At 37.3% G+C, this 23,279-nt stretch overlaps 4 protein-coding genes across 7 annotated transcripts; all 4 read right to left on the bottom strand.

Moving 5' to 3' along the window:
• Positions 1–817: 817 nt before the first annotated feature.
• LOC110803935 (uncharacterized) lies at positions 818–6,154 on the bottom strand. 2 transcript variants are annotated; one of them, XM_022009485.2, is made up of 7 exons: positions 5,833–6,153; positions 4,661–4,699; positions 4,282–4,419; positions 3,279–3,418; positions 3,073–3,182; positions 2,019–2,134; positions 818–1,599 (listed from the first exon to the last, which is right to left on the bottom strand). In XM_022009485.2, the coding sequence occupies exons 1-7, from the start codon at positions 5,971–5,973 to the stop codon at positions 1,162–1,164; spliced, it is 1,122 nt and encodes a 373-aa protein (XP_021865177.2). In that variant the 5' UTR covers positions 5,974–6,153; the 3' UTR covers positions 818–1,161. The 2 variants fall into 2 exon arrangements, with proteins under 2 accessions (XP_021865177.2, XP_021865178.2); XM_022009486.2 differs by lacking the exon at positions 4,661–4,699 and having other exon boundaries at positions 5,833–6,154.
• A 2,862-nt stretch (positions 6,155–9,016) lies between these two features.
• LOC110803936 (COP9 signalosome complex subunit 7) lies at positions 9,017–14,754 on the bottom strand. 3 transcript variants are annotated; one of them, XM_022009489.2, is made up of 9 exons: positions 14,357–14,754; positions 13,534–13,609; positions 13,190–13,278; positions 12,209–12,298; positions 11,264–11,308; positions 11,068–11,138; positions 9,871–10,012; positions 9,437–9,542; positions 9,017–9,324 (listed from the first exon to the last, which is right to left on the bottom strand). In XM_022009489.2, exons 1-8 carry the CDS (start codon positions 14,513–14,515, stop codon positions 9,471–9,473), a joined length of 744 nt encoding a protein of 247 aa, XP_021865181.1. In that variant the 5' UTR covers positions 14,516–14,754; the 3' UTR covers positions 9,017–9,324; positions 9,437–9,470. The 3 variants fall into 3 exon arrangements, with proteins under 3 accessions (XP_021865181.1, XP_021865180.1, XP_021865179.1); XM_022009488.2 differs by having other exon boundaries at positions 9,437–9,545; positions 14,357–14,750; XM_022009487.2 differs by having other exon boundaries at positions 9,437–9,525; positions 14,357–14,749.
• A 2,952-nt stretch (positions 14,755–17,706) lies between these two features.
• On the bottom strand, positions 17,707–23,239 carry LOC110803943 (uncharacterized). The gene is made up of 2 exons (XM_056837461.1): positions 21,918–23,239; positions 17,707–18,884 (listed from the first exon to the last, which is right to left on the bottom strand). The coding sequence occupies exon 2, from the start codon at positions 18,865–18,867 to the stop codon at positions 18,247–18,249; it is 621 nt and encodes a 206-aa protein (XP_056693439.1). The 5' UTR covers positions 18,868–18,884; positions 21,918–23,239; the 3' UTR covers positions 17,707–18,246.
• Positions 19,254–21,880, bottom strand: LOC130468040 (uncharacterized). The gene is made up of 2 exons (XM_056837460.1): positions 19,417–21,880; positions 19,254–19,329 (listed from the first exon to the last, which is right to left on the bottom strand). Exon 1 carries the CDS (start codon positions 21,675–21,677, stop codon positions 19,530–19,532), a length of 2,148 nt encoding a protein of 715 aa, XP_056693438.1. The 5' UTR covers positions 21,678–21,880; the 3' UTR covers positions 19,254–19,329; positions 19,417–19,529.
• Positions 23,240–23,279: the final 40 nt, after the last annotated feature.

A 23,279-nucleotide genomic window follows, 5' to 3' on the forward strand; every position in this document is an offset into this window, starting at 1 on the left:
GTGCAAAGACTGCTAACTGCTAAGTCCTTTTCGCATACAAAGTACATAAGGTAGTGTGACATGGTAAATAATGTATACTTGTAGTTGTATAATTGTATAGTGTTACAAGTAGTATTTAGTAAGTTTTTGACTGTGAGATCTTCCCATCAATTTACAATCTATTTACAAATTAGAACAACGGCAAAAAATGTGCACTTAATTAGGGTTTCTCATTATATTTCACATAATCGAAAAACATAAAGCTGTCATTGAACGACAGGAGTGGTTTTTAGGGCGGTCCCTAAAGATATTCACAAACCAGAGTGCAATTGCTTAGCCTCGGTTGGTCATGACTTCAATAGAGTAGTGAGTAGTCTATTTATTGTTGCACTTGGAGTTAAAAGTGTAGTTTTAAATTCTCTATTGGTTTTAGCTTTAGATTCGGTTTATTTCTATTGCTTTTTATTTTCTCATATAATACCCAAACCACTACTTATTCCTCCCAGAACCAACCATCTGTTCTTATCTTTTCACTCGCTGCAACCACAATCACTACCTAATCTGAAATGACATCAACATCTTTGTCCTCGAGTCATATTACTGTATAGCGATTCTACAAGTCTGTAACCAATTGACTGTTGGTTCAGTGGTGATTGAGGCTGAACTTGGTAGGGAGGACCCGTGTTCGATCCCCCGCAACAACAATTGGGAGGGGAATGGAACCTATCCACTCAGAACTCGCCCCGAATCCGGATTAGCCCTAAGGGTGAACCGGATGGTACACCAAAAAAAAAAAAAAAATCTACAAGTCTGTAACAATCCTGTTGAACACCCGAGAAAAATTTAAACCATTCAACAATTAACACCCAAAGGGTACCAAGCAATTTTCTGCTGTATAACGCAGAAGAACGCGAACCCTTCATTCCAAATCCAACAAAATGGTAAATACACTCTTGTTCCAACTTTCATCCACTCAGCTCCAACAAATACTAGAAGCTGGAGGGTGAAACACAAAAACAGGAGCCAAAAATAAGTAAAAATGAACTCATCACAGAACAATTTCGATTCTCTTTTCTTATCGACAAAACCTATGCACATAGATAAATACCTATACTGTATTACAGGCTTTTCCCAACAGCCATCGGAACAGAGTAGGAAAAAGGTACCTAAACCACATATATCTTATTCCTTCCCAGGAGTCGGCTTGGGTTGCCATCTAGGATAATTCTTACTATGTCTTCTAGTACCAGAATGCCTGCGCTGCCCAGCACTAGGCCTAGTTGAAGGACCATTTGATGTAGGCTCCACCACTACGGTGTGACCTCTTTGATGTTGCTTCCTTGTTTCACGGGACCGATTTGTGGAACTACTTGACTCTGGTTCTTCTCTGACTATTTGATTGTTATGCTGTTGCTCATTGGCTTCTCCATTCGTAACCTCTGTATCCTCCCTGACCAACTCTTGAAGAGAGAGGCGTGAAAACAATACATTGTCTTTAGGGGGTTCAATCAAGCCACCATACTGTTGTTGCAGCTCCAAGATTGTCTCAAACTTCTGTCTTCTACTGGTCTCTAGATCACATTGGAGGACTTTCTCCACGAGTTCTTTCTCATAAACATCCTGAAGATTTACAGACAAAGACATGAGTTTTGAGCACAATATATGATTATACAGGTTCTAGTTGTTCCCAAGGGTCTTCTGTATCTACAAACAATGTGTAGGTGTCATGAACTCATGAACTGTAGAAGCACTAGTCCCTAGCAGTGCTAGCAGGTTTAGTTCATACACACGAACCACAAACATCACTGACTTACTCAGTACTTCTCATCTTACTACATAACTGGACAAGTCAAGTATCATCTCCATTCATAATTCTCTACTCCTGCCACTGCTACTGAGCACATGCTCTCTTTCTGGTTAGAAATTAAAATTTTCTAATTTAACATCGGGACTACTAGTGTGACAGTGTCTTCCCCTGAAGTCTGTTACGAGTAATCATGAAAACAAAATTTATGAAAAAGAAATCCATTACTACATACCGAATCTGCATCATGAGAACCAACCAAGTTGAGCACATGATCAATGTCCTTGGCAAGGAAGACTTTACGACAGACAGGACAGTTTCCTGTACTATTTCCCATCACTTTGCATAAATCTGGCGAAAAATTAGTTTACAGAATCAGAGGAAAACAAACATGCAGAAAGGCATGACTTCCCTTCTTAATCACATGTGCTTAAAAAGTTAAAATTGTTAGTAAGGTAGCAGCTTAAACTTGTAATTGACAGAACATTTTACAAACACGACAAAATCTAAAAGTCAAAAGCATTAAATTTGTAACTTCTCACTTTGACTGAGCTGGTCTGTTCCTTCATTCTAACTAGCATATTTAACTTACTATCAATGAAATACCATGGTCAAATCTCCATGGACTGGTTTTAATTGAAAGAGTCGTATAATAGTAACAGCTCAAGAAAAATCGACTGCCTCATGCATCAGAATTAGAACCATTGTTGTTTTTCTTTCTCGGGGGGAGGGGGGGCACATGCACATCATTCAAATAATCGCTGATTTTCAGTTTGACTTATCAAGATTGTACATGAGAATAAACAAACAAACCTTTTGCTAATGTAAATTATACTCGCATCGTTTTGCAGAAATAGTGTCATTCATAAGTTGAGCTAACACATGACATACAAAAACAGCAACACTTTATTTGGTTAGCACTTGTGGAGGATAAGGGAGGAAAGGGAAAGAGTGAGCTTCCATTTTCCTTCCAAATCTTTCCAACATTGGAGGGATTTGATTCATTAAAAGAGGAAGGAAAATGGATCCCTTCCCTTCCTTGTTTTTTGTCCAAATAAGGGGAAATATATCCCTCACTTTCCCTTCCCTCCTTTTCCCTCCAAATCTTCCTATCCAAATTTAGTGTAAGGTAGTCAGTGAAGTCTGCCTCTATGACCTCAAAATCAAGAACTATCAATATAGAATCCTGACTCATTGAATTATATACAGCATGCACACACTTTTAGACAGCTAGACAAAAAAAATTAGTCGGAGAGTAAGTACAACGTAGATTGATTAACATGTCTTGCCTGAAACCAGATCATTTTCTTCATCAACGGTAGATGACTTAGTACTTGAGGTTCCACGGCAGGTTTCATTCTGTTTCTGGATCCATTTCAACCATCTTACAATGCACTCACTACATCAACACAGGTAAAATCAAGAAAACAGTTTAAAGAGATGAATGCAATCGGTCATCTGATGCACATTACAGGAAAACGGATTTAGGCTTTACCAGTGGAAGCAGTGAAAGCAAGACATTAGCTTCATAAATGGCTGGGCTTCACTGTTCTTATCTTCTGGTACCAAAGGATATAAGCACAATGGACAGTCACCTTCAGGATGGTTCATGCTGGTAAGTATTTCCACTGCTTCCTGTTGCAAAAAATAGTAATTCACGAGAGAGGAAGTATATACTATAGATGTATAACTACAGGCACTGTTGTGAAAAAATAAGAAATTCACAAGCCCAATTCGTAAATAATCTTTTATTTAAAACAGAAAGCAAAACACATTGGAACACAATTAAGGTAACAGTGACAGAAGCTGGGAATAGATCCAGCATTAACTAGGCCTTGGGAAGTAACAGATTTACCTAAAACAGTTGAGACACACAATTGCACAAAGCTAAACTGTATAGACCATACCCTTCTATCAAAATATAGTTGTCAATAAAGAGTACAAAGTAAATAGTGACAGGAAGGATAACCTCCTTATAAGCAGGCTGAAATGAAGAGACACATGAACGAGCTCAAGGTAAGAGTTCTCCATTAATAGCAAAGACGCATGTGCACTCGCGCATACATTCATAAACAAAACACACGGTGTACATCTATAGAAATGGCATTTGTCCAGAGGTGAGAACAACGTAATCATCTATTCGCAAATAGAAAACATCAACACGCCAGTACAGACCAATACTCTCTCCATATAGCATTGCATTTAACATTACAATATCCAAATGTCAGGAAAAGCTTCCACTTTCCATTTCAAATAAGTTAAGTCAAAAAGTTATTACTTGGAAAAAGTATCAAATGTTTCTCATACTTGTTCAGGGTTCAAGAAAACCACTTTATATAGCAAATGCAGAACTACATGAGAAGCTACTTTAGTCACAGAAATTTTGTTAATCCTACGTTCCCGAGTCAAAGAAAAAACAAAAAAAGTTATTTTGATAGGAAGACAATAAATTTACTTTTTGCACATCACGCATTTACAAGAAAAATGAATAAGATTACCTCACAAAGTGCAACAAGCATTGAACAAGAAGTTAGTTCATCAGCCTTGTCATGTAAACCACTGATCAGATGCTTTTGCCTTTTCTCATCAAGTCCTTTAGAACCTATAATACCAACATAAGGTGTATCACTGGGATACTGCCACAAATTGAAGGAAATATTAGACTGGAAGTAGGTAAAAACCAAGCAAGTGAACTGTAAAATGTTTTCTTTCAAATATATAGCAGTAGCAACTGCAAACACTCAGATTGTAGAAACATGCAACTTCTTCTTGATGAGACGTCAGTTTATGTCATTTTCTGTAGCAATTTCATCTTATGACTCGTGATTATCCAAAACTAGAGAGGGGTTTTTTATATACAAAGATTAAAAACGATACCTGCGGACCAGCCCGTAACTCAATAGTTGCTTCCACAAACTACAGAAAAGATGAAAAACGCTTTTGTTATGGTTTTACACTGCATAAGTCAAGGCGAGCAAGTTACAATAAACTTGCAAAGATGTAACAATAAATGTCTCAGGTCTAAGATCAATGAGTCTAGATCCTAGAGAAATAAGCTGATGTAGTCTCCTCTGCCGCCTACTACTTGCTTTATGGAGTTGCTACAAGGAGAGACCACAAATACCGAAGTCTAGCAATTTAGTAGGCACTAGTTAGGGGTCACCTAATTGGCTAGAATTTGATATTGGTTGATGTACTATTGGTAAATTGTGGACATCAGTCACACTGATTACTCCGACATTGATAATATTATTCATTCTTTGGTATGTTTTACTTTGGTAATCGTATTCTTTATTGACAGTGGAAATTTCCTTTAGTCGAAAAGACAGTTCTTGAATCGTTTTGTTATTTCTCAATCACCTCTTCGGAACTAGGTTTTCAAGAATAAGAAAAACAGGAGCCATAGTCTTCTTTCTAAATCACAAATACATTAGCTCCACCAAAATGGAGTCATAGTCTTCTCTCTAATACACAAATACATTAGCTCCACCAAAATGGATAGGATGATAAACTAAGTGTTACGATCAATCATCAATAAACAAAATCCTCAGAAGTTCCTTTTGTTCGCACACCAATAGCTCGAGGTCTGGCCGTAAAACTCCAATTCCAGAGGATTCTCAAATTGGGCAAACAACTTGTAACAAGTCATTTTCTTGTTGTACATTATTTACACTCCCTTCCTCAATTCCTAAACCTTAGGGCTTTACTAATTTCTTCATAAACATATAATTTCATATCAAAAATCCAAATTCCAATTAATTATTAGCTTCTGTAAATCTGTAATAGATAGTGAAACAAAAGGCTGCCACCAAAGTAAATTGATCATATTTTCCAAGGAAAATGACCATAAGAAGCTAAAAGTATGCATTAATAACACCTTTCAACCTTGATTTTGCAATAATAATAGAAAAGAGAATGATAATCACAATCACAGCAAGCTCAATTTATTTTATTTGAAAAGGTGTAGAATTAGCTAATAAATTGGTGAATTGAGAAATTAAATCCACGATATTAAAGAATTAAAATACAAAAAATAGATGGAAATAGACCTGTTGAGAATCGACGTCGGCGGTACGAGGTTTGATGTGGAGATGAAGGTGTGGAGGAAATCTGTTGAGGATGATACAGTCATCGCCATAAACGGCTTCTGCAGCTTCTACTTCCATTCTTACTTCCTCTTCTTCCGCCATTGAAGAAGGTTGCCCGTTGCCCGCTGCCCGCTGCCCGCTGCCCGCTGGAGAGAGAAGAGAGAAAGGGGAAAGAGGGGTTTTTGAGCTCGGCGCTATGGGTATATGGAATGTTTGAAGAATCAATTCTTTCTCGATTACGTATAACAATAAGGGGGTGTTTGTTCTGCGGGAGTTTGAAGTGGAAATAGGAGTTTGGGAATCAATTCAACATGGATTAAAAATGTGAAAATCTAAAGAAAAGTAATCATACATAAATCTAAAATCTATGAAGTTTGGGATAAAATAGGAAAGTAAGGTAAATTTTTAAAAGAAATAATTTCAATTTCAATTCTTAAAAGTAAGGTAAATTTTTAAAAGAAATAATTTCAATTTCAATTCTTAAAAGTAAGGTAAATTTTTAAAAGAAAATAACATACAAGTAAAAATAAGAGAGATAACCTCGTATTTTATTTTCTACATTTCTATTTTATTAACCATATAAGATAAAATATATGAAAATAAAAAACAATATAAGTAAAAATAATAGAGAGAGATTTTCACATATTGCCTCATATTTTATTTTCTACATGTCCATTTTAATAACCAAACAAGATAAAATTATGGAATCTTCCTGAATTTCACTCACATTTCCTCGCTAAGTTTCTTTTACCAAACACATTGTTAATTCCATATACTAAAAATCTCATGCTTGTTTGTGGGAATTAGGAATAAGAGGTGGGACGAGATTGCGAATAATCTCTTCTATTCCCAAATATTTAATACCAAGGGTTGGAAATAAAATTGGAACTAAATTACCCTTTTACTCTTAATGAAACTAAAGAAAAGTGTATACTTATAAGGTTAACTTTGTAATTTTCATATTTATTCCCAATATATTCCCAACAGGCCAACACTAATCAAACAAGGCACTTGCGACATTTTTACAAACTTTCAACAACCAATTCACAATCCTCATCTCACCCCTTAATCCCAAAACTCTCATTCCTACGTACCAAACGCCCCCTAAAAGTATTAAAAAAAAAAAACCAATGAAGCCCAAGTTAGGTATGACGTTCAAATTTTTCTCCTCCTGTTGCAGTTGCTAATTTGTAATGTCATTGTAGCTAAAAACTATGAATTTTTTGTAATATCTCAAAATTTTAACCAATTACGTTAATGTTGACCAAGTATAGGTTGCATACTTCATTTCTTAATTTTAACGATAAATACGGTATACAATCTTTCTCCTACATCTACAAATACTACTCTTTACGTATAAGTTTTTTAAAGACAACTTTATGATGATCATAAGATGGTACTCCGTATTCTTTATTTTTTTATTTTTTTTTTATGACATAGGCTTAAATTTGTATAATTAAAAAGGTTTTACAAACTATATACTACAACTACTAAACCACTAAGGTTTTATAGACCATTACACATACTTCATAGGTAACAAAATACATAGGCCACAACACCAAGAGGGAAGTATGCTCTTCTTGTGTCATCCCGTGCTTGTCGAACCTGCCTTGATTATTGCCAAGGCCTTTTGTGAGTGTGAATTATTTATAAGATATGGTATGTACTCCGTATTCGATTGCAACAAATGATGTTCAAATGAAATGTAGAATTAGATGAAATGTTCAAATTTTTGGATGTTCTTTTGGAGGATAGACCTCCATCGATGTATTGTTGTAAGTTATAACTAACTTTTAATTTGAAGTTCCTTGCTTGCATAAAAAAAAATGTAGAATTAACTTCATTAGCTTTATTTATCAATTAAGTTTCATATATTCAATTAATTTTGCTTATGAGCAAAATATAAGGGTTTCACATTAGTGCTCTAACTTTGGTATCCTAACTCCTAAGGTATCATAAATAGCAACATCTATACTAATATTTTAAAACACAATATTTGCATAAAGTGATGTCACATGTCATCTCTTTGATATTATTTTATTTTTTGTTAGATCAAATTATATTCATCTTTTTCACTTCTCCTCCTTCATTAGATGTTCATTTTATTTCAAAATTATTTTTATTTGTTCCACCCACATTCTAAATTTATTTTCATTATACTCCAAATGTTTCACATTTTATTATTTCAAAATTTGCATATCTTACTTTATAGTACATAACATATGTAACCGAATTTTTTAATTAAGTAACTCGTGCATCACACAGGGTAAAAACTCCTAACAATAAATGTAGTGATTGTCGTATACTCCATAATATCAACAATAGTACAATACTACAAATGTGATGAACCAACTCGTAAATAACAAACTCCTAAATCTCAATAATAGCGATAATTCTAAACTTTTATAACTCGAGCAGAAATTTCTCACACGAAGTTAGTATACTCGTATTTTTAGGTGTTAAAAGCTAAACCAACATTTTCAAAGTGTAAATTGTACCACCATTACCTTAATTTATCAAATTGTAAAGTTCTTGCATCATATAGTACCTACGTACCTGCTCATGTCTACGGAGTACAAATCGACACAACTTCGTCAAAGTTCTGCTTGAGGAAACTTGAACAACTTTTTTCCTTTTTGAAGTTCTAAAATGGAGTTGCGCAAACATGATCAAGTCTGATGTTCTATATTATTTGCATCGAGTAAAGCCGGCATTTATTATTCGCATAGTGGATGAAGTTGGCTAACTACAATTATGGTAAGTAGCCTAATATTCGCCAATCACAACTTATTTCCACTTATTAGAACATATCAAAACTTACTTCAAATATAACAGGTCCTTAACTTAAATATTCGCCAATCAAGCAGACGGTATTCGCCAACGTTTTGCTATAGGCATCACGACTGGGAATGTTGTGGTTAACCTAAAGGCTCAAGCCACAAGCCTACTAAGTTGGAACACCCAAGCTTCAGTAGGTACATTTTCATCACCTTCTTCAGCAACCATAACTCCGAACTTTACAGCTCAAATGAAACAGTGTCATAAGATTGATGGTGAAATCAAGAGCCCATCAAATTCACATCTTGCCATGAAGCACCCCAGAATTTTTAGATTAGTCACAGATCAATCAAGAACATTGTAGAGCTGTAATAACTATTAATCTTCACTAAATCTCGAAAATAAAAGTATAACTATTACAATCCCATGATCAACCCATGAAATACTCAACACCAAAACAGACCGCCTACTCTACTGAAAATGAATAGACACAGATTCAAGAGGCTTGTATAGTTGTCAGGTTTGCAAAAGGTCAAAGATCAGTGACAATGGTCCAAAAACAAAGGTGTATCATCTCTGAAAGCAGATTTCTGTGCAGTCTGCTACTGTCCAAAACCACTAATCACCTCATAACCACTCTCATCTCCTGCTGTTCAATGTAGTGGATGCCGCCTCCTGCAGTTTATATAATGTGACATAAATTAATCCACTAAATTCAGTAATATTGAATACATAAATGTGCATATAAACAGGTGCAGCATTGAAGAGATGGCTTCAGATAATCTACCTCTTAGGTCGGATTCTATCTTCCTCAAAGTCCATCACTCCGCCAGGTTCAGAGTAGATCTCCTCGTGGCCCCGGAACTCCATATCGGCCTGCTTACAGTGTGTAACTTCTGCCACAATGTAAGTAAGACCATCGACCAACATACTCCATAATATAAACAACAAACAAAATGCTTTCTAAACCCAGATACTATTACGTGCTAACCAAGTACTAAAATGTTCTAGTTGAGGTTAACCATAACAGACAGAACACTGAGCCCAAATCATGATAAATATGATTGGTCAGAAATTTAACATACAAGAATAAACATTTTCAGTAAGGAATGGACATAAGACCAAATAACAGCATTTTACAAGACGGTTGACAATGCGCAGAACATTCAATATAGCATGTAAATTGGAACTATCCCAAAGCAGAAAAAATGAATTTCACACCTTGTGAGATACTACGGTCTTCTTCATTTCTTCCACTCTATCTTCAACTTCTTTTTTATGTTTCTTGTCCACCTCACTCATGGCATCGGCCCATTTTATCTTCTCTTGAATTGTAAGGAGTAAGTTGTCTGAAGTCGCCAGCCTTTAATTACAGATACAAAAACCACACAAACCTCAATATATATTTGGAATGGCTAAAGATACAGCAAAAAAGAACTACTCTTCTATGAAAATGACCAATCAACACAACAATGCATATAACACTCACGACAGCATGATGTGCTGCCAAAAGACAAGTAAAAAAGGGTGAAAATTTTGTTACTCAGCTTCCCAAGTTTGAGCGAAGGGGTGGTCTAAAAAGAAAGTATAGAATCAAATCAAACCATTTACATGCAATTTATCGTATTTCAGGTGTCAAAGAGGAGAAAAAAAGGTATATATTGCATTCTTTATATCCAAAGCTAGAGTTAGACACCACATGGGGGCAAAAAATACCAGGGGGAAAATCAAAGTCATATTCTTCAAGGTGACAAGCTTATGTTGCTTGGGCCTCTTAAACACGTTAGATGTGAGATTTGATTATGTGTGTGGGTCCCCAAGTTGGACAAGGACCAACCAAATCTCAGAATGCTTTCGATGTTTCTGGCTTAATTTGAAGTGTCAAATGGCCATAGCCCCACCTGAGCACCATTATCCAATAAGTTGGAAGCATATCTTTCGAAATATTTACAAGAAAGGCTTCAAACTCCAACCAGTAAAGCTTATTTTCAAAGAAAATAGTCATGTTCACAAAGATCGCCTAGTCAAAATAAATTTAAGCAGATAAGGTATGGATGGAGACAGTGACATCTTATATAACTGGGTGTGTTAGGGAGATAATTTAACCAAAAACTTATCCTCTCTCCTACTGTCATATGCTCTCCATTGTTTTCTTTAGACCAAGTGAGGATATTAGAAGAGAAGTGCAACGAAGAACTTCCTTGCAACACAATTAAGGGAAGGAAGAAGAATAATGAATCCGCCATAATATAAGTGTTTCAATAAAAAATACAAATAAAGTAATGAACAAAATCCATCAGAATGAGTGAACGACATCCTGTCAATCAACATAAATCACAAATACAATAAAAAGGTGATCCAGATTGGCATGTTATACACTATGGGGAAAATAAAGGCTTATGCAAAATGCGTAAATACCAGTTAGTCATTGTCTGTATCATACTACTCAGTTGCCCTGGTCTAAGATCCCTTCCAGCAGCAAATAGTACCTGCATTCACATAACTTTTTCAACCTTCCAAACGTTTCTTTTTTGGTAAGAAGTCAAGAACCTTCTAAAAGTTTACATATCCACAACACAGGGAAAGGGAGTAAATAAGGTGTAGTTATAGCCACCTGAAAGCATCTTCGGAACTGATCAAGCTTTCCCCTAACTATGCCCTGTCAACCAAGAATAGATGTTAGCTTACAAGCACTACAACAGCTCAGCTTAATATTTCGAGCTTTTCCATGAACACTCATCATACTGAGAGTCAAGCATGTGTGTACTTGGAAGAAAACTTGTCCAACCCTATAGCATAAAAGTAGAAATGCCCCAATATATGGTATCCACAGCACAGCTGCATAATTACGTCTAAGGGCCAATAAGTGCACGCAAGGACCAAAAAGTTCAATTCAGATACGTACCAAAAAGTTCATATACATCAGACAATGATATAATGTGGCAAGACTTACAACTGAAGGTGTCTTGGTGCTGGGGTGAGCAAGAAGATGATGGCCAATTTTCCAGGAAAATCTTAAGTTAGTCAGGCTAAAAGTACCATTGTTAAACAAGGAATAGTAAAACAAACAGAAACAACCCTTCCTCGTGACATAAGGAGGAGATAGGCCACAGCCCGTAACTCGGGCCTGGAATACAAAAGTTGCAGTGATTGTGCTGCGTTCACAGCTAGCCAAAATTAAAATTATCATATGGCTGAATCTCTAAATGTTAGAATAAAGACCTGAACCAACAAATAGACGAAGCTACAACAAGTATCTGACAGTTGGAAATGGGACTCACAAGGAGACTCCACATGACATCCATTTAAATCATTCACATTCGATGGAAAATTACATGAACACCAGAAATAGAACAGAGTTAAATGAAACATAGGCATGAATTCCAAATCTGAACTGTAGAAATATGATGACACCTCAGGAGAAGAAAGAAAAGGACACATAACATGAATAAAAAAAAGAATATTCACATATGATAACCAGAATAGAATTGAGAACACATCAAATTAGTTAACTCAATCAGCTTATATGAAGATGAAAAAAAGCTACCAGAAAACATACCGCATACATGCACTCATTGATAAGAAAATCTTCCAGTTCACGCACATTTGTAACATCTAGCTCCTGCATCAAATGATCATATGGTAGTACCTGAAAGCAGCACAGAAATTTAAGAAATCTAAAAAAAAAAACACAATAAGACTGAGAAGGAAGCACAGAATCATAAACCAATTATGCATTGCTTGTATCAACAGAACTGCAAAAAAGAAAGGCTTGAAAATATTGCTGGGATCATAACTGTATAACAAAAACCTAGGTCCTATAAGGACATGATACCATAATAGTTAGTTTGTTACTCTGGTTTCCTAAACCAGTACATTCTAACACATTGAGACAATAAAGTGCAAGGAACCTCTAGTACTCATACATCTGAACTTTTGAACCCTCACCGGTCTTGACGACTGGACTTGTAGATAAACCCTATGTAAAACGTATATATTACTCAAGAACATCAACATAGACCAAGTTTAGAAACTGGAGCTGACATAGTGGTCTGATGTTTACAAACCGCAAGCATATCAGGAAATTAAGTCCTCGTGGAGAAGATTTTAAAGATGATAAAGACACAGTACATCCTACCTAAAAAGAGATGAGAAAAATTAGAAATTAATCAAAAGTAACAATTTATCCAGAACGCAAAATTAGTTTCTTATGATACTCATCGCCTTAAAGCATATAAGCTATCAGCAAGTAATCTCACTAGTATTAATGTGTGATACATGAATTTTAGCATTCTCTGGTTCCCAAGTAGTATGGCAACATCCAGGATACATTTTACTAAAACAGTCTCAATTCTAATTTTAAGAGGGAAAGGGAGGAGATGGGATTTCATGCAAATTCCTAGTAAGGAACTACAATAAGTATACTATCCGATTTAGCTAGTATAAGCACAGTTCAGCACTTCATACCAAAACACTAGGTCTTGACAAAGGAAATCCACAGCAGCTTCAAGGGCTCAAAAAAAGAAAATTATGGAAGTACCTTACTTGTCTCGGCCAAAGTAAGCACGGTGAGTTGCTTTAACTTGAGTATTTGGTCAGCAACCAGTGGAGGTAGAGATCCAGCACTGCCTGCACAAAATCATAGCAATTTCATGTTCCCCGTCATTAACAACCAAGGTATCAATGAAGGGTCGGATAGAAAGCATTATGGCACTACCAAGTTCACTTAATCGTAATACACACCAGTATACCACGTCATTGGATGTCATATCAAAATAACTAGTATATTTTGGTTGCTACCTACAAATTAAAATATGTGGGAGGGGTGGGGGGACATTCACAGAATGCCACACATATGGAACTAAAAAGAACTTGAAAGCTTACTCTTGTAATCACTCCATGTTCCATGAGCAAACAAGCGGAGAAGATTAAGGTACAGTGAATGTTCAGTTCCTTGGAGCTGCACTGAGAACAACGATTACACACAGAAAAAATCGCACACAAAAATACAAGTAATATTTTGAAGTCAAACAAGATTCGAGAACACTATGGCAAAACTTCAATGTATTAGGAGTTGCCCCTAACTGAAGTTAGACAGATTGCGCTTAATCTTTAAAGCTCTCTTCCAACCTTATTCCTAAATTTCTTAGTCAATGCCATATGATTTTAATGATCAGTATCAAATGACTTTATCTTAATAATAATACAATATGATCAACAGAGCCCCTGACAATTTTACAATTCCCAACTTCAGACTGCAGAATTGCAGCTACAAGTTATCTACCAACCCATCACTCAAACCTGCACTCCGCCAACCTAAAGAATTAGTGTTCCAACAACGATACTAGACATCAATCTCAGCACATTCTAAAAAGCCCTGCTCAAATTCATCACAGAACATTAGTACCCCAGTAAATTCATAAATAAACCATCATCTTTGCTGCGTTCTTAGTTATCGTCCGCCCACAAATCCATTTAAACTTATACCATTAATTCAGTTAGAACGCGGTTACCAAACACCGACTTTTCGTTTACCGGTATGATTTCACCCAAAAAGGAAAATTTTCAAATTCCATGAATCCAATAACCCTAACAAAACAACTACAGAAACACACTAAAATCATAAACCAACAACCACATAAAAAACCTAATCATACAAATAAAATCAACAGAAAACCTAGAAATCACGTCGAGGAGAGAGAAAAACCTCGGCGACATTGGGAACAGCGAGAATTTCGGAGAAAGCGAAGAGAGAAGGGTTAGAAGTAGCTTCGATGATGATTGAAGCGAGGGAAGAACCCTTGTTTAACGACGCTTGCTTCACAAAGTGCTCGATTAAATCCGCTTGCTTCTGCTCGATGTCCATTGTTGATAAAATTTAGACTATGAAAGATTTTTTTTTTTTGAGGAGAAAGAAAGTTTGATTGAATTGTTGATTAACGAATCGAAGGAATTGAAATAGGACAAAAAAAAAGTTAGGGTTTCTTAAATTAATGCCGGGAGGTAGTAAGAGAAAGAAGAAAGTGTTGGCATGATTTGATTCTGAATTTTGGGTTTGGAAGTTTTGTACTCCGTAGTGAGGTTCTACTTCTAGAGTCTAGACCTTCGTCTGAGGTAATTCGATTCCGCACGTACCGTGGTTAGCGAGGTTAAGGGTGAGTTGATCGCTCAGAATCAATTTCAATTTTTTAGATTTTGTCACATTAGGTTTTAACTGATTTTTTTTATGGAAAAGTGATAAATTAGCCCCCGGATTTTTGTGTGATGTGTAAATGAACTCTATACCTTTTAATTAAAGCAAATTAACCCTCAATCTTTTATGATACGTGTAATTAACACCTAATTAATATTTTTCGGCATAATCTCAACAGCAAAGAGTAAAAATCACCGGAAAACTACTAAAATTAATACGAAACACTAAACACTACAAACCTCAAATGTTTATCTCTCTTCCTAACCCATCTAAGGCTCTAATTGTAGTCAACCTTTAATTTGTTAATCAATTCGTATTCTCGTTGGGAAAGAAGGAATGAAACCAGAGACATTTGCTTTCCATATTTATCATATCTTCAACCATTATTTTTCTCAAATCCCCGTGAAAGGAATGAACATTTGCAGACCCACCCTTATAAACATTTGTTCACATTATGGAGACAAGATGTGGGCATCTTGAGTTTGTATATTGAACCAGCGGAACAAAAGCCTACAAATAGCAATATAAAATGGGTCATTGACTCCTTGAGGGAGCCGAAGAAAGGTTGTCTACATAGTGACACATAGATTGGAGATTTTGGAGGGTAGGAGAAGGTAACAAGTATCTGGCTGCCGTTAATTTAGAAAATAATAGGGTCTTTTCATCTTACATTAATGTTTTCCGGTTAAATTGTGCCGATAAATGTTGATTAGGTGTCGGTTGCACGTCAGAGAAAAGTTAAGAGGTTGATTTGCTTTAATTAAAAGGTATGGGGTTCATTGCACATCACACCAAATTCTTGGGGCTAATTTACTACTTGTCCCATTTTTAGACTCGGACAAGATTATTCTTATTTTTACGCATTATCCTCAGACTCGTCTCAAACTCAACTAAACTCTTAAAAGAAAGATAACTAAATAGGATAATATGATAATGGTATAATTTTATTGATTGGAGAAAAAGTGGAGTCCTAAGTGAATCTTGAGTGGGTCTTGGATTTCCATACTCACTTCAAGACTTGTTGTAATCTTTTATCACATTATACCAAGACTTAGACTCACCTCGAGACTCATTTTAAGACTTGGGATAAATTCACCATTAGCACAAATAGTGCCCCTCAAGGCGTCAAGACTCGAGTAGGGCAGTAGGCCACTCTTTTAGGAACATAGTTGGTATGAGCGTAGAGGTGTCAATTCTCGTTGACGGTCTGGTTCTGAATCAGGTTGATAGGTTTCGATTTTAAACGGGTATATTTTTCTAGGAGGTGAGGAGGTCTATTTGGGAGTTTTGAAATCTAGGGAGCTAGATGGGTATGGTTACTTTTTGCACGATTTTAAATCGGGTTAGGTCATTATTATGCCACGATTGTAATCAGATCAGGTTAATCCGATTCGCATTGAAACAAGTCGGGTTATAGCGGACTCGTGCTTATATCGTGTCGGGTTAATCGAGTAGAAAGGTAAAGCGGATCAGGATGAAACGGGTTGGCTAGCAGTTCAGTTAATCAGTTTGGGTTGCAACTAAAGAATTAAACCAGTTTCGTTATTTTTTTGGTCGAGTTGTAACTAGGTTGAGTCATATTCAGTTATGGTTGACAAGGTATGAGATGTAACATGTTTAATCGAGTTCTAGAGAAAATAGAGTCGTATTTAATCTGGTCATAAATAGACGGGTCATTTAGGATGTCGCTATATTCAGATCACCGCCGGTTCTTAATTAGGTTATGTTTCAAACTTTTACGGATTAACGAGTTATCATAGCGTAATTATCGTTCTCAATGGTAACTTAATTTTTATTCGATTCTCAATGGTAGACACGAGTTTCTTAAATTTCTTAAACGGATTAGTGATTTATTTTTTGTTAAAAAATTTGTTAAATCTAAGGGTCCATTCGTTATCGTTTTTCGTTTCTAGTTTTTAGTGTCGGGGCAACAATGACGTAATGACTTTTAGTGGCAAACTTCAGGAATAAAAAACGAATCAGAGGAAAAATTTAGGCCTTGTTCGGCAAAATTAGCGGTAGCGGGTAGCGGTTAGCGGTTGAGTAGCGGGTAGCGGTTAAAGTAGCGAGTAGCGGTGAATAGTAGCGGGTAACGATTAGCTGTCAAAGTAGCGGTAACTAATATGAGTGTTCGGTAAAAGTAGCGGTTGATATTATAAAAATAAAAATAAAAGCAAGAATATTATTTAAAACTTTATTATAAATTTGTCAAACGCTACCCGCTATCTTAAACGCTACTAATTTTAACGTTTGACAAAAGCTACCAAACCGCTACCTCAACCGCTAACCGCTACCTAAATCGCTACTTTACCAAACACTTACAAATTTTACAAGTACCGTCTTGACTAGGTCAAAACGCTACCCGCTACCTCAAACGCTACCGCCGAACACGCCCTTAGTGGTTTTGGGTTTTTTTTTCGATTTTTTCATGAAATGCCCCTGAGGATTGCAATAATGCACCAAATACACCTGCGCGTTTCAAAATTCATAAAATACCCCTATTTACTCAAAACTGTTCACCAAATACCCCTATTATGACTTTCCGTTAGTCCTCCGTTAAGTCATGTTTAAAATTCATAAAATGCACCTAAATATAAAGGTTTTGCATAGTATACACCTATTTGTAAAGTTCTTTGCACCAAATACCCAAACTTCATAATTTGAATCCAACGGCTAGTTTTAATTCAATATAGTCGTTATGTTCATGCTGCCTATAAGTAAGGCTGTTGTTCACTTGACTTGCTCCATGTTTAACCCTCTGTTTCCTAAATAGCCATGAGTTCTAATTCAAAAACCGGATCCTCTTCCATCCCAAGTTTGTCATACCTAAGAGTTCCAAATAAAAACTGCAATTATGGGAGAAGATTTGCAATTAGGAGCTCGGAAACGGCTAAAAATCCGCAAAAGCTTTACTACAAGTGTGATCCTTGTGATAATTTCAAGTGGTGCAAAGGTTTTGTTGAGCAGACATTTGATGAAGCTCAAAGCAAGGGAAACAGAGCTGATGAAAACAGGGGAATGCAAGAAGAAAACAGGGGAATGCAAGAAGGAAGCAGGGGAATGCATGAAGAGTTGAAGCTATTGAAGAAGAAAATGAAACAACAGAAACAACAATTCAAGTTTGCAATAAAAATTGGTGTAATAATGTTTGCATTTCTAATTTGGATAGCAATGAAGTAGAGTTGTAACAAATTTCAAGCAATAACATCACTTGTTTAAGCATATGAGCTTTACAAAAACTGATTTCTAAGTGGACAAATGCCACTGAAACTGCACAAAAACATCTTGTCTAAGCAATTGTGTTCTTTCCAAAAAGTGATACTAACTGTAAATTGCCTAAGCTATTTTAACTTTGTGCACCTACAATTCACCAAAAACTGGCTAACTTTTAACTTTGTGCATGGTTAAGTTGCTGTGTTTGCTCTTTTCCTCCCCCTTGGACCCCCTTGTGATGTACTTGCTCCTCCTGCTGCTGAAGTGCTTGGTCCTCCATTCTTACATGTCCTTGAGTTATGACCAAACTCCCTGCATTTTCCACATTTCACATTGTTGTTCCTCTTCCCCTCCCTGGGTTCATTTGGTCCTCTCTTTCTCTTCTTAGCAGGTCTTCCAGCTTGTCTTTTGATGACTGGAGGCTGAATGGTAGGGAGAGAAAAGTTAGGCCACTGTGTTGGGTCTGACATGGGGTGAATGTGGTCTGCATATGTAAGCTTGTATGCAGCAGACTTGAAGAATGGGGAGACAAAATCAATGGGGTTCAGCCTTTGGTCATAAATCACCCTGAGTGCATGCTTGCAGGGGATTACAGAAATTTGCCACTTCCCACAACCACAGCTTCTAGTTGATAACCTGATGGGGAAGTTCACATGTGCATCTCTGACCTCAAATTCCCCCCCACCACAGGCTGTAGCATAGCAGAACCTAGACTCTCCTGTTCTTTCATCCACCTCTTTCTTGGCATACTCAGTCAACTGACCATCCTCCATATCAATTGCCATGTCAAATCTTGCCCCAACCCTCTCCATACACCACTTTCTGATTGCTGTACAACAACACAACAACATACAACATTATACACAGAACATCACAAACATCACAAAATAAAGGAACAGAACATGAAGTGGTGAGCTATATATACCTTCCAACAATGAGAATACAGGCATGTCTCTGTATGGTTTTGTGCATGCATTGAATGACTCCACAAAGTTTGTTGTGTTGTGATCACAACAAACAGCAGGGTCAAACATATGCCTGGACCACTGCTCCTGGCATGTGTCCAAGTATGCAGCAGCATTTGGATCATGAGCAGTGATCTTCTCTAATGCTTTACCATACACATACTCATTGTGTGCATTTGCAGCTATCCAAAACAGTTTGAAGAAAACAGATCCACTAAATCCATTGTTTTTGTAATTCATGTACAAGTGTTGGCAGCAAACTCTCCTAGTAGCTCTAGGAAAAGTATCTCTCACTGCCAAGTCAACTCCCTACACAGGATATGTTCATTTTAGGCCAATCATATCTGTTGCAATATTATAAAATTGAAACAAAAAAGGAGCAAAATAAACATATACCTTCATCCTGTCACTGATGAAGGTCCAATCATCTTTGTTGCAACCCTCTTGCTCAAACATCTGCCTCAAGCATCTCATGAAATGTGTCCAACTATCACAGCTCTCAGTGTCCACTATCCCATAAGCCAGAACAAATATTTCATTGTTCTGCCAACAGCTGTGAGTAGGATTCCCTTGTAAAACCCACTTAGATGAGCCCCATCTATTCCAATTATAGGCCTGCACCCCCTCAAAAACCCCTTGACTTGAGCAGCAAAGGAGAAGAAACAAGCTCTGAACTTGGGGTTCACATCCCCACTTGTAGCACCCCAGGAAATCAGTGCATAACTTCCTGGGTTTGTCTGTTTAATCATCTCAGCATACCTAGGAAGCAACTCATAAGCCTCAGCCCAACCACCATGTATCTTCTCTACTGCCATACTCCTTACTTTGTACAACAATCTCTTTTTAACCCTCAATTGAAATGTCTCCTGTGCATACCTTCTCAATGTCTCAACAGGAATTTCAGTGTTGGCCTCAATTAGACTCATCATGTTCTTACATAGCCACTCAGAGGTCACCACAGGGTTCTCCTCCAATCTCCCACAAGTTTTGTGGCACCCACTGATCCCCTTAATAGCCCAACTGACACTGTCAAACATCTTACTTGCATGTATCCTCCAGTCACAAGTTTCTATTGCACACACTGCAGTGTACCTCTTACTGTCAGCCCTCTCAACACTAAGTCCAAACCCCTCTTGTATGCAAAAACTCCTCAAAACATCTAGGAAAGTGGACTTGTCTGGAAAGATCAACCAAGGTTCTAATTTGATGGACCCATATGGTTGATGAGTCCATATCTTTCCATTCTTGTAGGCCTTATCCATCTTACTAGAACCATCCAAACATTCCTCAAACAATAAGTCAGGCACATCATCTGTTATCACCTCAGCCTCCACATCAGAGTCAACCCAATCATCAAGTTTATCCTCCTCTAGTTCAGAGTCTGGTTCAGATTCCTCCCAATCTAAATCCTCACTCTCCTCTTCTGAACCTATATCCTCAACATCAGTGAACACCCTTGCACTCTTTGACCTCCCTGTACCCTTCCTACATATGCCCTTCCCTTTGGATACCCAAGTTCCAGCTTTCTTGGCAGTCACTTTGTTCACCCTGAACCCTGTAGGTGTAGTTCTGCCCCCCTTCCTTTTAACAGCTTCAGACTGATTCTGTGTTGGTGTTGAATGGGGTGGCTGATCATTTTGGGTGTTCTGTGGTGGTGGGGAATGGGGTGGTTGATCATTTTGGGTGTTCTGTGGTGGTGGGGAATGGGTGGGGTGTGTTTGTGGTGATGGGTCGGGTTGCTGTGGTGGTGGGATGGGCTGCTGTGTTGTTGGGGTGGGTTGCTGTGCTGGTGGGATTGATTGTTCTGGAGTTGGGGTGGGTTGCTGTGGTGTTGAGGTGGGCTTTTTTGTTGTTGGGGTGGGTTTTTTTGCCTTTGGTGTGGCCTGTTTTTGAGTTGGGGTGGGTCTCCTCTTAGGGGTCAGTTTCTTGGCTTTAGGAACCTTAGGAGCTTTTGGAGTAGTTGGCTTGACTTTGGCCTTTTGTTTTGGTTTAGGAGAAGTAGGTTTTTTGGAGGGTGAAGATTCTTGTGTGGGTTGTGGTTGAGAGGCTCCTGGAAACACCTCATCAGCACCATCCTTGCTTATAATCCTCACATACTCAGTGCTTAAGTCCTCACAATCAACCACAGGCACCTCCACAGCTACTGTGTACTCCATTTGTTCTTGAAGTTCCCTTAAAATGTCCTCTCTCTCCTGTTTTTTCCTCATTTCCTCTTCCTCCTTTCTTTGAGCCCTAAGAAGTTCATCTTGTCTCTCTTTGAGCTTTCTCTCACTCTCCTTCCTATGATGCTCAATTGTGGCAACATCATTTCTAAACACCACTCCTGGTTTGTCTGTACCCTCAACCCATATTTCAGCAGTGTCCTTACCCCAATTCCATCCCCACATTAGCTTCATTGTCTTATCATCTACCAACTCAACTCTACCACAGGGAGACTCAATAAACAGGGCAAATGTACTAGGTAAAAACACATCCTGCCTAACAGATTCCTCAAAAATATCCAAAAACAACCTCAAAAGACGATACTTTTCTATGTCTGTAACTCTCACATCAAAGCTATGTGATCCATGATGCAATAACAACCACATTGCAGTCATCCTAAAGGGAAAATTTAAGAAAAAAAAACATGAATTTCGATTCAACCAACAACAATTCATCAATAAACAACCACAATCATGATCACAATGAAATTCAACAGGTCACAATCACAACTTACAACTAACCAAACAATTATTCACAACAAATCCAAGGAATAACTAACTTCTAACCAATCAATTAATCTCAACTGACAATTTCAAAAAATCACTGACAATTTCGCAAAACCCTAACCCTAATCAATTTCGCGAAAAAAATTATACTTTACAAGCAAAATAAATCAGCGAAGAAGGGATTATTACCTTGAAGTAGATAATCCAACTAGGAAAAGGGCCCTTGTTCGTCCACTGCACCCGAAGCTCTAAATCGCCTCCAAGTTGCCCCCCTTTTGTCGCGAATTCACCAAACGAACACCCACGAACTCGCCAAAAGAGAACGCAACAAATTTCACTAAATTCTTGAAGATCTACCCAGAATTTTGTCAGTTACAGTAGAATTGATGAGGGTTGAAGAACAGGGGAAAGGAGAGAGAAAGAAGAGAAGTTGAGAAGTTTTTTTTTTTTGGAATTTCAGTCACAATTGTTACCTAAATCGCGCCAAACAACAATTAAGGGCAAATTGGTAAAACGTCACTAACGGCAAGCTAACGTCCGTTAAATCCAGGAGCATTTAATGAACAGTACGGAACTTTAGGGGTATTTTATGAATTTTGAAACGCGCAGGTGTATTTGGTGCATTATTGCAAACCTCAGGGGCATTTCATGAAAAAACCGTTTTTTTTTTTAATTCCAGCCTCGGTAAATTTGCTATGACTACCAAAGTTCCAACCCCCATGGCCATCAATCTGGTGAACCCAAAGTCCCAGTGAACTATGTCATAACTCTCGGTTTCTTACTCTCTTATGTCGTTCCGCCCCCGAGACTGTTGCTTTCGAATTTCACCGGTTATCGGGTCTGTTGCTAACACCGTCGTCGCCCATCATCATATTCAATTTACATATATAGCATTGCAGAACTTGCACCATCACCGACATCTTGGGCCTAGGTCACCGCCAACATACTTCTAAAAACCAATATATTCACATTATTCTTGTTGTAATTGAAGAAATCGGAGAAAAAAAGGGGAATCAATTTGGGGGATAGTTTGAAAATGGCTATAAGGTGAATGAAAGAAGATGGACGGTGAATATACTTGGAGAATGGAAATGCACATGATTTGATTCCTGGAGAAGAAGAATAAGACCACTTTTGATTTGGGGATTTGAAGCTAGAAGTAGTATAATGAAATGAGATGCCCAAAATACAACTGTAGGAAGGTAATGGAGATGGTCGGTGAGGCGGTGTGGATACTTTTATTTTGGGATTTGTATTTTTAATTTCGAGTACTCAGTGACATAATATCTTATTTTTTTTATTGTTAATGGTTTTCCAATTCTCTTTGTATAGAATGCTTCAAGTTTAGGTTTTCAGCTATCGACTATATCAGTTAGTAAAGCTCTACTCTTATAGTCCTGCATTTTTTACCATGTTTGAAGAACTCCCTGATCATTACCTAACTGAATAAGAGCCTTCATTTGAGCTCTTTCTAAATGATCAATTTGTATTCTTTTGGGTAAACATTGGTATTGTAGTCTTGTAGTACATGCATTTAGGGGAAAGTTTATG

This window comes from Spinacia oleracea, chromosome 2 (assembly GCF_020520425.1).
Source record: "Spinacia oleracea cultivar Varoflay chromosome 2, BTI_SOV_V1, whole genome shotgun sequence".
Taxonomy (NCBI): Eukaryota; Viridiplantae; Streptophyta; class Magnoliopsida; order Caryophyllales; family Amaranthaceae; genus Spinacia; species Spinacia oleracea.

Coding starts and splice junctions, on each gene's coding strand:
- LOC130468040 (XM_056837460.1), bottom strand. CDS start 21,677: ATGAATTGTTGTTGGTTGAATCGAAATTCATGTTTTTTTTTCTTAAAT.
- LOC110803936 (XM_022009487.2), bottom strand. CDS start 14,515: ATGGACATCGAGCAGAAGCAAGCGGATTTAATCGAGCACTTTGTGAAG. Junction 13,279..13,533: donor AACATGGAGTGATTACAAGA/GTAAGCTTTCAA, acceptor GATTTTGTGCAG/GCAGTGCTGGATCTCTACCT. Junction 9,325..9,436: donor GATAGAATCCGACCTAAGAG/GTAGATTATCTG, acceptor TATAAACTGCAG/GAGGCGGCATCCACTACATT.
- LOC110803943 (XM_056837461.1), bottom strand. CDS start 18,867: ATGGAGAGGGTTGGGGCAAGATTTGACATGGCAATTGATATGGAGGAT.
- LOC110803935 (XM_022009485.2), bottom strand. CDS start 5,973: ATGGCGGAAGAAGAGGAAGTAAGAATGGAAGTAGAAGCTGCAGAAGCC. Junction 3,183..3,278: donor TGCTTTCACTGCTTCCACTG/GTAAAGCCTAAA, acceptor GTGTTGATGTAG/TGAGTGCATTGTAAGATGGT. Junction 2,135..3,072: donor AGAAAATGATCTGGTTTCAG/GCAAGACATGTT, acceptor ATTTTTCGCCAG/ATTTATGCAAAGTGATGGGA.